The 12,519-nt window shown below is 34.0% G+C and overlaps 1 protein-coding gene across 15 annotated transcripts in view; it reads left to right on the top strand.

Moving 5' to 3' along the window:
• The window catches only part of LOC114651997 (teneurin-3), an 898,351-nt gene that overhangs the window by 655,605 nt on the left and 230,227 nt on the right, over positions 1–12,519 (top strand). For 9 of the 15 annotated variants that reach the window (XM_028802134.2, XM_051927721.1, XM_051927718.1 and 6 more), the window contains 2 exons: positions 10,282–10,374; positions 11,746–11,984. In XM_028802134.2, the coding sequence (XP_028657967.1) occupies positions 10,282–10,374; positions 11,746–11,984 (332 nt within the window). The remainder of the gene's footprint in view (positions 1–10,281; positions 10,375–11,745; positions 11,985–12,519) is intronic. The other 6 variants (XM_028802135.2, XM_051927722.1, XM_028802137.2 and 3 more) reach the window with 1 other exon arrangement.

Genomic DNA, 12,519 nt, shown 5'->3' with positions numbered 1-12,519 from the left:
CATTTGTATTTTACCATTAAGACTAATAAAACATTCATTATTAAAATTTTTAAAGCTTTTAAGATATAAAAAACACAGAATTGCAAACAATTTTTTTTCATTATTTGATATGCTGGATATCTCACTGATTAAAATACCATGATGACCAGAACAACAGCTGGAATATATACAGTACATTCAAACACATAATGTACAGTTTACATAATGCATAGCTAGTAAAATGAACAGCTTTTACTGTTTGAAAAATATTCACAGATGACTTACTATTTTAATGCTCCATATGCTGAGTTATGTTTAGTTACATATACTTGACTAAATACAGAATGCATGTGTTGGGTTAAACAGATAAAACATCCGTGAGGATTTCAGTGTAACCCAACAAGCTGTTAGTTTGACCCTCACAACATTATTCCCTGTGTATCTGCGCTGGCATGAGTCATTCCTTTTTCTACATTAACTGCTAAAATGTGCATCCTACATGATATTTGGCTCCTTTTTTAATTGACAAGCTGCTATAGGGAATAAGACACTTTCTCCAAATGTCTTGAGAGCCTACAAATAGCAGACATAGTAACATGGGCAAAACTAAACTAAATCCGTATAATATACAGTACACAATGTAGGGCTTACAATACACATTAAACTATTGGATGGGAAAGTAATTTTGGTTAAACACCAATGCACCATGAGGTGGTTAACAAAAAATGATCACAATACAATATCAATCCCATTGTAAACTTATTTGAACTGTGAATCTTTGATTGTAATCAGATATTTAGTATGAAAGCACTTTTATAAGCCTTTAAGCAATAGTTTCTTTGGAAATGTTACACCAAGGTAAATAAATAAATGTACATACTGTATATAAGGATGTTCATATTCTAGGATATTATTTAAATAAGAAACATATTTTTGTTGCTATATTTTTTTAATTGACTTAATAAACAAGTTTTGTAGAGTCACACTTTTAACTCTAGATGCCTAAATATTAATAAGAAAAATTAAATATTGCTTATCACTGAAATTTATTAACTGCTCATCCTTCTGTGACATATAAGTAACTGCCAGAGTCCGAATAAATAATAAAAATCTTGCCACAATGGTGCATTTTAATTGCAAAGGAAGTGGAATCATGTGTGTAATATGACTGTGTTCTTGTTCTGCAGGATACAACTGTTCTATAAAAGGTTTAAATAGTTTGATAATGATATATACCATACATCAATGATATGAGTAGTACTTGCTTTACTGCAACTTTCAAGTATATGCTTCATTGATCAACATTTAAATAAAATATGCAATAATATATAATATGGTAATATTTAGCCCTGCTTCTTCATCAAAAAACATGCTGTATCTCTGTTGACTGTGAGAACTGCGCTACTAAAAGAACAGATAACAATGTGTGTTCTCACTTTATGCTACATTAATTTACTGGTGACTTGCAGCCTTCATACTGTAGTTGTACATCTTATTTGGCTTTCTGTGTAAGGTGGAAGCAAGTGCATTAGAATACTAGTCACTGATGGCAAAACTACATTTTAATTTGGTTCTACAGTTCAAAAAGTGGATGAGCTGCACTGGGGCTGGAGACGGTACAGTTCAGTCAAGTAAACCAGAACCGTGGGCATAGCAATTACCACAAATGCAAGATCCCTTTACAGGTGAAGAAACAATAAGATAATTCTATATTTATATCCTGCGAAATAAACATTTTTCATAATGGTTAGCTTGCCAAATATCATTGCAAGTTGTTTTAATGAATAGTTATTTTTAGTAAATCATTATGGTATCTGTATGTAGTTTTTTGATGAGTGTTCCCTTCTTGTTTGTCATACCCTATCTATGTATATGTTGTCTCACTGGGTGACAATAATCATCTTTAAGGGTTATGTTCGCTGGCCTTTTTTACAAGTAGTTTTAATGTTTTTTCATTATTTTCATGGGCAGTTACTTCAAGAAAACTAAGATCGAGGCAATATGACCTGTTCTCTATGAAAAATTGCCTGAATACACACTAGTGTCTCTCTCATCAAGATCCTCTTTTTGCTCTGTATTCATCTAGAGATTAAATTAACTTAAAATATTAACATAATTCTTCTGAGCCTTGCTTTTTCAGTATGTCTTTATTATGATTTTAAATAAAGCAGTTTTTGCAAAACATGAAGTGGTCATCCTCATCATTCCAGTAGAAACCATTCAAAATTTAATATAGCTCACTCAAACTCTTAGAATGTAAATATAGTTCAGTTGAGCACTGTCATTGTACTCTGCTCTGTTTTGCCCGCTGTGTCAAAAGCCCCTCACTTGAGGCCAGTGTGATGAATCTGAGTCATGACACTAATGTTACGGCTCATTACATACAATTAATGTTCTCACCCATAGGTGTTCTGTTCTAGAAATAGAAGGCTTTAGTCCTGTACTCCATGCAGAGAGCAAAAACCAAGCCTTTTGCCAAATGAACAAAAGGAAAGTATTAAATTGTGAGTACTTTGTTTCAAACTCACTTTAATTAAGTAAGGTCATGGCAGCACAGTGTTATGGAACAGGGACTGGAGCGACAACAGCAACTAAGCAGCATCAAAATAAAGGACTCATTTCATTGATCAAACCTGAATTTAACACAAAAATATTATTATTTACTCCCTAACAAGCTTGTTGAAGTGTAGGTAACTTTTAAGGAAAAATATGGTCAAATATCCCTTAGTTTAGATCTGCAAAATTTATTGACAATAAAGAATTTATACATAACACAGGCCTGCAAAATTAAACATGGAGAAAATAGTTGTAATTGTGAATAGTTATCTTTATTTAAATTCATAAACTCAATAAAAAATATAATTAGAATGTTTTCATAACTACACATTTAAGTAAGAAAATGAAAAGAAATTTAATTAAAATTTAACAAGTTACACAATTCATGTATCCTAAGTGCCAGAGAGGAAGAACAGGCATTCTGGCCGGGATAAAGGAAGGATTTATGCCAGACCAGGAGGCCAAAATGGAAGGAGCAGGTCAATGGGCTCACCGGGAGTAGATCATTCCCCCAAACGACAGGTGGCAGTATCCCTCCGAGCTAAACCCAATCTTTGGGGACCACTAGAGGGAGCTGTGGGGGATGACTACCCTGGTTTCCACTCAACCCAGAAATGTTCTAGGTGACCTGGAAATGGGACAGGAAGCAGTTCCTGGGTCTAGTTTACTAGTTCACTTAAATCAAGTCAGAGTCAGGCGGCACTCTTGGAGGAGGAACAAAAGAATTGTGAATGGTATATTTTGCTGGTGTTCTGGAAAAGGAGTTTTGTCAAATAAAAATAATTTATTTAAACCTGAAATTATGTTGGTTGTTACTGTGTCTTTGGTTTGGGACTTAGTGGTGCCCCCTTGTGGTTACAGGTTTAGATACATAGATTGCAATATATAGATTTAGATGAGACTGAAATCAGTCCCTAGGTCTGGTTTAAAAGGAAGCAGCACTCAGCAGAATGGTGGAGGACATAGAGTTCATTTGTTTTGTATAATCGTGGCTTATTTTGGTGAGGTGACTCTACAGATTTTGCAGTCTTCTGACTTTCCTTAGTAATCATTAATCTTAAGCCACTGCTTCTGTTCAGTTGATCACATGCTTTTGTCTTTTTTGATCAATTTCAACACCTCCTTAAATTTCACCTCATCAGACTGCACTTAGAGATTTGCTTAAACCTCTGCTTTAAACTCCAGATCTGTGGCATTGTTGTCACTTCACACTGAATAATTGATGCTGCACTCTACTATGCATTACACCTGTTCAATGTGCTCCACATGGCTTCATTTCTTTAGATCCATACTGAATACATTTGCAGCTTTCTTTTTCAAATAGTCCATGTTTATAGTTACAGTCCTGTACTGCTTGCCATAAAAAATCCTAGTTACTAGTAAGCGAACTGGTTAATTCTGCTGAATTTTAGTTTTTTTTTTTTTTTTTTTTTTTTTATACAGTTTCAATAGTTATGCTTTAAATATTTGTTTTTATAGCAACAAAATTTGTTAAAGGGCAAGCTTATTCAGAAACATTATCATCAATGAATATGAGCTGTATTGCATTTTTAATAGGAAATATTATGTTGAGCAGTGAATGAAATTATAAATTATCTTGTCTAGGCGAGGTCAAATGTAGTAGTAGTTTTTTTCTTCTTCAATCACCTCTTTTTGCTAATGCCCTCATGTCTGCAATAATTGTTCATGCCTGCTTTTTAAACTTCTTGCTACTGTAAAGTATACAGTATATTTAGATGAATTATTTTGAAAGTGAGGAAATCATATCTTGGGATTTGCATTAATGAAGGACTTGTCAAAGATATTCTATATTCTACCTATAGACAGAAAATAAACTAATAATTTTGAATGTGGAATGTATCTGTTTGCATAAAGTGTTTATTTTGTTTTTCGTAACATTTGTTGAAAAAATCTTTGGGGGCAATTCAATGGTAAAATGCAGTTTTGGTTTTTGTGAGTAATGCAATATGTTTACAACATCTTCAGCAAGATGCTGACATATACAAGGAGGACAAGAAGCACAAATTGCTTTCACATAAGAGCCTGCTGAGGGAAAACTTATGATTGCAGGAATAACAATAGGTACACGCAGGGGGACTGTCTTAAAATATCTCAGCACCATGCCAGCACCTGCTGCATGTCCTGTGACAAAGCTAGCAGGTGATCGTGAAATGGCAAAGAGCCATACATCCTCCACTATAGCAAACAGAGAAGAGATACAGTTCATGCAGTGAGCACAATTCATTTTGATTTTTTTTTCTTTTTCACCAATTCTTCTTTTATAAGGTATAAGTGGAGGTTTTGTTTCTGTTTATATTTGTTGTGTTGTGTTTATTTGGCAAGGAATCAGTCTGTACTGGTAAATATTGTTTCTCCGGCAGTGGCAAGATGATGATGATGATGAAAGTGTTTCACTGCTCTTGCAGAATGCCTGCAATTCCTCAGAGCTGCTTGTTCAAAACCAACACTGGGCATAATGAAAGGAGATACTTGGATTAGCATAGTAATTTATTACTCAGTTCTGGGGCATTCTTAATCAATTAGCAATGGTTGCCCAGCTTCTTTTTGTGGAAGAGTTTACACTGATAACAGCGTTTGCTAATCTTGTCCGTTAAAGGTAGCTTTTTTTAACAGAGAACATGGAAGCTTGACAGAAAGCTTGAGCCCCTTGACAGATAATGTAGGAGGCTGAGATTTTTTTTTCTTGTGAAATAAAAACCATCCAGGAAGAAAAGAATTTTGAAAGCAATCTTTATCATGAGTGCAAAACGTCATTCCTACAATCTGTATCATACCATTGAAACATTAGCAAGAGATAAACTAAATAGTGAGGCATGATTAGCTACTTGCATAAAAAAATATAAGTCTCTTCAAGTAGAGGTCTGATAGTTCATATATTCATACCGATCTATTCAGTTCAGACCCCAAATAAATGAATCACAGTTCACTGGTTAAAAGGCATAGAATGTGCTTATTATTAATTCAGCTTTGTTGCTGTATTTGAAAAACATATCTCAATTTGATTGACGTTAGAAGTGATGTGCAGCTTTAAACATCTGTTGCCATCATTTCCTCCTGCCCCTCCCTTGCATTCTATAACAAAATAGGACATTGGGGCAAGGGGGTAAGCATGGGTGACCAATCAGTTTTTGTTGTAAAGTAACCACTATTAGAGTTGTTTAAATAAAGGAATTAGTGAAAGTGACACAGCCAAAATGCTGTGTCTCTATTTTCCAGTTTTTCAGTATAGGAGTAACCTTATTATAAACACTATTTGGTTATTGTAAGCTATATTTTCTTTAAGCACATTTTTTTTCTAGCACTGAACAGTTTAATATATTCTGTACTATTGGAAATACTATATAGTTGGCATGCTTCAAATCCCAAAATAAAGGTAAGGAAATCCAAAATATAATGCTCTCACCTTTTCCATCTTGTTGTTTTATACGTAGTTAGTTGATGAAACTGTCCTTGGATAATACCAAGCTGAAGACAATAGAGTACAATTGTTTACATAAATTGGAGCACATACAAGCTAAGTGACGTGTTCTGAGTCACGCATTTATTTAGGGAGGCTATTAAACCAGCAGATTTATGGCTTAAAGTCCAAATATTGAGAGCTACACCACACCACATTGCCTTCCTATGTTAGCACTGGTCTAATGCAATGAAAAATATTTTAAATATTTCTGACTATGAATAAAAATAATTGCCAATAGTTTTAACCGGAAGTTTAATTAATAATAAAAACAACTGGGTGAGCTGTGGGGCAGCATCTGGCTAAATGAGTTCTGTTAATCTGCAGACCTGTGTGCACTAGACAATGAAAACCATTGTTTTAAAGTTGTCCATCCTAGGGAGCACATAATGTAAGTAATTGATAGCTTAGGGTTGCATGTTGCATGTTTATAAACTCTTTCAGCAGATTTTATATAAAATTAAAATTTATATAAAATTTTAAAAAGTCAACTTTTTTAATTCAAAAATTATGGTTCTAATTAGCAGGCTGCAATTAAAAATCTGTCATTACTGTTATAAACTATAAATATAGTTAACAACAAGACAGTGGATATACTTAAGCAAAAAAAAGTTGAGTTCATGTGAGATATTTACCTACTGTCAGTGATGATAATGTGATGTTTATTGCTTGTTCCTCTGTATTTTGACTGAGTCATTAGATTATTTTGTTTACGTTAAAAGTAAAATGGTATAGAAGATGCAGTCTGTGTACTAATGGTATGAAGCCAGACCTGTAATATGATTGAGTAGAGCACTTGTCAACAGTATTTAACTCTTAAGTCATAGGTAGATTTTATGTAAACAAAAGCAGACAGCTGGATGGATAAATGCATGGATTTGTTTAGGTTGTGTATGACTGATTAATTAACCTATCAATTTATTTAATAGTCTATGCAAAATTATTGCTAACTAAAGAAGCATTAAACATATTAAATGTATGCTGTATACATTATTTTATATATGTAATATCGGAAGTGAATGATTTTTTCATTGTAAATTACAGTATAGAATGCAACATATAACAGCTCAGAATTTAAGAAAAATTGGAACTGTTGTGATATCCTCAATCTCTATTCTATTTCCATGCATAGGATTTACTAATTTTAATTATGGCTCATTAAAAAAAGAAAGAAAACCTCGAAATTTTTATTAGATCTGCGCACTTTTTGAGTAATCAACCCATCTCAATATGACCTATCCTCCTCCTTTCTCACTCTTACCATTGTCAGGAGCATTGTCGTGCCGAGGACAGGTGCGACCATTAAAGTAAGTTAAAAATACATATTTTTTTAAATATTAGGCAGATACATGTGGTATAAGTGATTATAAAATACATTATTTTCAAAGAACTGAGAAACTATCTGATCAAGTTACAACACATCCTTCCCACAATACTTTCTAATACCCACCACCTCACTAATGCACAATGCCTCCAGCTGTGTTTCAGGTACTCTTAGTAACCACTTCAACGTACCATTTCTATATGCATTGCACTCTTATGCCTCTGAAGAGCTACCTTTTCAACCAGTCTTCATGCTTATAAGTAGAACAGTCTAAAGAGTACTTCTTGCACCCACTCATAAATCTGAATCTATCATATATTCCAGGGACATTTATAACATAGATTTTTATGGATTCAACTCTGCTATGTGGGAAATCTGCTCGAGAAATCAGAGATCACCATTCTCATCTTTTTGCATTCAGAGGAAAGATTTGAAATATATCTGATTTTTTAAACTGCCAATGTATTTATAGCCTTTTCCCTTTACTCTACCACAGGACAACTCACAGATGTAATTGTTCTTGCTTATCAGTTTATGAAGATAAATCATATTATAAAGAGTCAGTTAGTCTGACAACTACCTAATCCAGGACTAGGTTACAGGGAATTACATTTCAGTTAATATAAAATTCATCAAAAACCCTTTGTAATGTGCATGACCTAGTATAAGAAAATATTGTGTTTACAATATAAAATGAGTTTTGATAATATTTCCAAATATTTAGGAACTTTAGAGTAATCGTTTTTTAGAAATAATACCCACATGTATAATAAAGTAAAATTGTGTTTCCATACATAATTTGCAATAAAAATAAGATCTTCAAAGACTGATAGTTTTTAGTTACATTTTTAGTACAAGTATCTGCTCATTCACACTGTTAAAACAGACCTGAGTGTACATTTTGTGTTTGCAGACCTGCCTTGCCTTGCTGTGCTCTTATAGTATGGTACACATCGTAAACATTCAAGCAGTTGTGCCAGCAAAAAGGAAAAATCCTGTGAGGCTTCTGTGTCTGCGTTGCCCTGTGACCTCTTCCAGTAATCTGTAAGGGTTTTTGCAACCCACTGAGCACATCCCAGGAAATACTCATTTCAGCACAGCCACGGTGCAAAAGCCTGCTCCCCAGGGAATGAAATGCATTATCACATCTGAGCAACTCAACATCAAACAGTACAGGGGAAAAAAGGCAAAAAAGCACAGTACATCCTTTTTATACTTAATAGTTACACTGCCAAGTATTGCTAACAATATAGTGACCCACAGCAATGGATTGCTTCCAGATCTCTCATTTGTGCAGATAGATTTGTTTCCATCTTCTCCTCCTCCTCTTTCCAGCTGGCTTCTCACTCTGGTCAGCTTTGTTTCCTACAAACATAATGTCTAACTCTTATTTCTCACAGGTCTCTCCCAGTTCAGTTGAGTTTATCGTTTTATAATTTCTTATTGTGCAGTATCTTTTTCTAATAGTTGGGAGTGGGTGTGGTTTTGAGAGCAACTGGAAATGAACTATTTGTATAAATACTGTGGCCTGGCTGGGTTACAATAAGTTAATTAGTTTTTTCAATGTCTACAATGTAGAGCTATGCTATAATATTTACCTAGAGATTTATTATATATACTGTAAGTGTTGATAAGGAACAGATTTCAAATGCCATTTTAATGATTCAGATATATTGTTTTATTTATTTTTCCTTCTAAGTAGCATGGGGCTGTCTAGGGGTTACTTTCAAATAAAAAAAAAAATCATGTTTATCTTTAACTACATGCTGATAGGAAGTGAGGTGCAAAACTAAATGTTATATCCACACTGTGAAAAAAAAGGTTAGAGATTTTCGTTTCAGTTGTGTAGACTTTATTAGGTTTGTTTTGAAGAGAGTTGTGCCTCTTTAACACTTTTCATCAAGTGTTGTTCTTCTAGAATCTCATTCTGTAAGGTTGGATTTCCAGACATACCTGACATGGAAAAGGAATCCATTCCAAATTATTCTAATGTGATTTGGTATTCCAGTTGAGTGAAAATTGCTGTATAGGGCCAATCTCAGAAAAAATCATGAGAATATTACAGCCGTTCTTTTCCTACTTATCCATCTTGTTAACCATCTTAGTGTGGGGATGTGATCACAAGAAATTCAGGTAAAATAAGAACAAAAAAATAAAAAAAAAGCACAGTAAGAGAATATAGCACCAGTCTGTGACTTGCAGTCTCACCAGTCCAGTTTAGACTCCCCAGTTACTCTAGCATGCATGTCTTTGAGTCATAGGAAGTAACCAGAATATGTAGAAAACACCTGACACTATAGCTATGGGTTGAATGTCCAAATTCCACACAAACAGATGAAATGGCAGGAGCTATGAATCACCCCACTAATCACTTTACCCTAGACATATATGCAAAAAAAATAATAAATTATTAAATGTAAGGTTCCTTATTCATTTAGCTTTCATTTTTTTTTCACAGGTGGAAAATGTGAGGTGAAGTACTGTGTCTTATTGTGCATTTGTAAAGTGGGACACACCTTCAGTTCCTTTGCAATATTCCTGTGGGTTTAGACTTAATTTTTGATGACCATGTCATTACTAATGCATTATTTTAAATTTAGTACTCAATGAAATGCATCTTATTTTAACTTTTTAAATGTATATTTATTGTTTGTTATTAATATGGTTCTTTATGATAGTTTTTACTGTTAAAAGACTTATTAAGGGACGTAAACAAAAACATTCTTAATCATAATTTTAATGAAACACGAATGCCCATCAAGTTTTTATCATCATCATGTCATTTCACTTGAAAGAATTTGGCGGAACAAGGATGATTCAGGTTAAAAAGACCTTACTAACACCCCATTCCCAAAGTTGTTGTTTTTATTTATTTGATACTGTGAGAATAAACTGAACAAAATCATTCTAATTGTTTGTCTCTATATTTCATTTCCATGTGTAGAAAATTAGCAAAGCACGCAGTTCTTGAAAATGGGCATGACAACCTTATAGAGATGGATGTATTTACACCACCGTGCCACGATTTTGGGGATGGGTATGTTTCTCTAAGTGTTCACATGATACTAGCTGCTGCTGTGGTTATCTCAACGCTACACCTTCTAATGAAGTCAAAAGGTTACTCTTCAGGGCATTTTATTTTCTTAATTGCTGTTTGCTGGCACTAGTGTGCTTAAGCATACTGTATATTCACTCCTTATTGAGAATGATTACATAGATGGGTTGCACTGACTTATGAAAACAACTAGTCAGAGAAGAATACAGGGAAGTGATATGGAAAATATACATTAAAGCCTTACCTTTTTTCCTTAATGAAAAGTGGTGACTGTCATTTTTTTAACATGCAAGCCTAATAATATATTTTCACATACAGTATATAAAACTTGGGGAAAAATAAGACACAAGTGTCTACTCTAGGTGTTTCTCATCTGTGACAGCTAGAATCATTTCCGTGTTTGTTGCATCGTGTCATATCTTTATGATGGATGATTTAATGTATAATTTAAAAACTCATGTGGTTCTTTAGAGAATAGCTAACTTTTCTCTGTATTTTAATGTTTTTCTGTCTTTCCTACAATTTGAAAAGAAAATGAATCTACAGAGGTTTATATTTATTAAAATAAACTCTGGATTTTAATCTGTTTTTTGCTAAACATTCTGATGGGAACTGCCTGTTTAAAAAGGGCCAAAGTATAGAGATATTATACTGCAACAAAACTAATTTGATGGATTTAATAATGGCAGCTTTATTTTACAGCCATTACACTTCCCAGGGGGACTGTTGTGTAGCCTAAGACCTGCAATCCCTTGTCAGAACTGTTAATTTTGAATTAGGAGATCAAGTTTAATTGTCCAGACCTTACTTTTAACCCAGAACATTTAGATGTCAGACCGGGGTGATAGAAATAGAATAACTGCTGCTAAGGCTTCTATTTTTCAATAGTTTAGGTTTTCACAGGGGTAAAAAAAAAATAATAAAAAATGTTAATAGGACGCAGTCAACTAATGCATTTGATTAAATTAGATGACCTGGTTAATTAACAAAGGGGCAATGCTCTGTTAGTCAGTTATGGCAGATTCAAAGTCACAAGTGGCTTTCATTTATTTATTTATTTTAGTTAAATAGTGCCACTTGCTGCATGCCTACTATTTTGCAATCCCTATACATTGTTGACCCTCCCTCATCATATATTTACATTGGGTTTTGTTTCTTTGCTCACAGAACCTTCTGCATTTGCTTGCTTGTATGTTGGCTATCTATCTATCTATCTATCTATCTATCTATCTATCTATCTATCTATCTATCTATCTATCTATCTATCTATCTATCTATCTATCTATCTATCTATCTATCTATCTATCTATCTATCTATCTATCTCTTACTGTATACTTTCTTTTGTTATGCAGGCACTTCCTTTTTAAGACTGGCACCGGGACAACTCCACTCTTCAGCACAGCTACGCCTGGCTACACAATGGCAACTGGTGCTGTTTACTCCCCACCAACCCGGCCTCTGCCTCGAAACACTTTGTCAAGAAGTGCATTTAAATTCAAGAAGTCTTCGAAATACTGTAGCTGGAAGTGCACCGCCCTCTGCGCTGTTGGTGTCTCTGTGCTGTTGGCAGTCCTCTTGTCGTACTTCATAGGTAACTATAGAATTCAGTACACTAGGATTCAGAAAATGTAAACATTGAAGTAAAATCTTAATAGAAAGCTTATTCTACATGCTCAGAGTATACCACCAGGAACAGTGTCCTCAACAACAAATTACACATTACAGGAGTCCATGTTTTTGCATGTGTTGTTTCCCTCAATATTTTCTTAAAACATTAACTGAATAAACTTTTTTTATTGTTATGAAAGTGATCTTGTATGCTTAATTGAACATAATACTGTGTTTTCATATTTTATTATTGACTTGATTGTTTACTAGTACCTTTGATTTGGTAGAGTTGCTACTTCATACTTCTTGGACATCAGTTGAATTTCCAGTTACGTTCTTCCAGTCCTCTAAGGACTCCCATTTTTCTTTCACAGAGAACTCATGCTGGCAAGTTTATTGGGAATTCTAAAATAGACCTGGTATAAATGAGTATGACATTATATGTGGGGTTGTATGTGTGTATGCATGCAATGATTTGGGCTTCAAGTTCTTGTGGCACTAAGAGGTGCAGAAAAATC

Source organism: Erpetoichthys calabaricus, chromosome 5 (assembly GCF_900747795.2).
Source record: "Erpetoichthys calabaricus chromosome 5, fErpCal1.3, whole genome shotgun sequence".
Classification (NCBI taxonomy): Eukaryota; Metazoa; Chordata; class Cladistia; order Polypteriformes; family Polypteridae; genus Erpetoichthys; species Erpetoichthys calabaricus.
The sequence above is the reverse complement of the archived record's forward strand: the minus strand, read 5'-3'. Positions and strand labels throughout refer to the sequence as shown.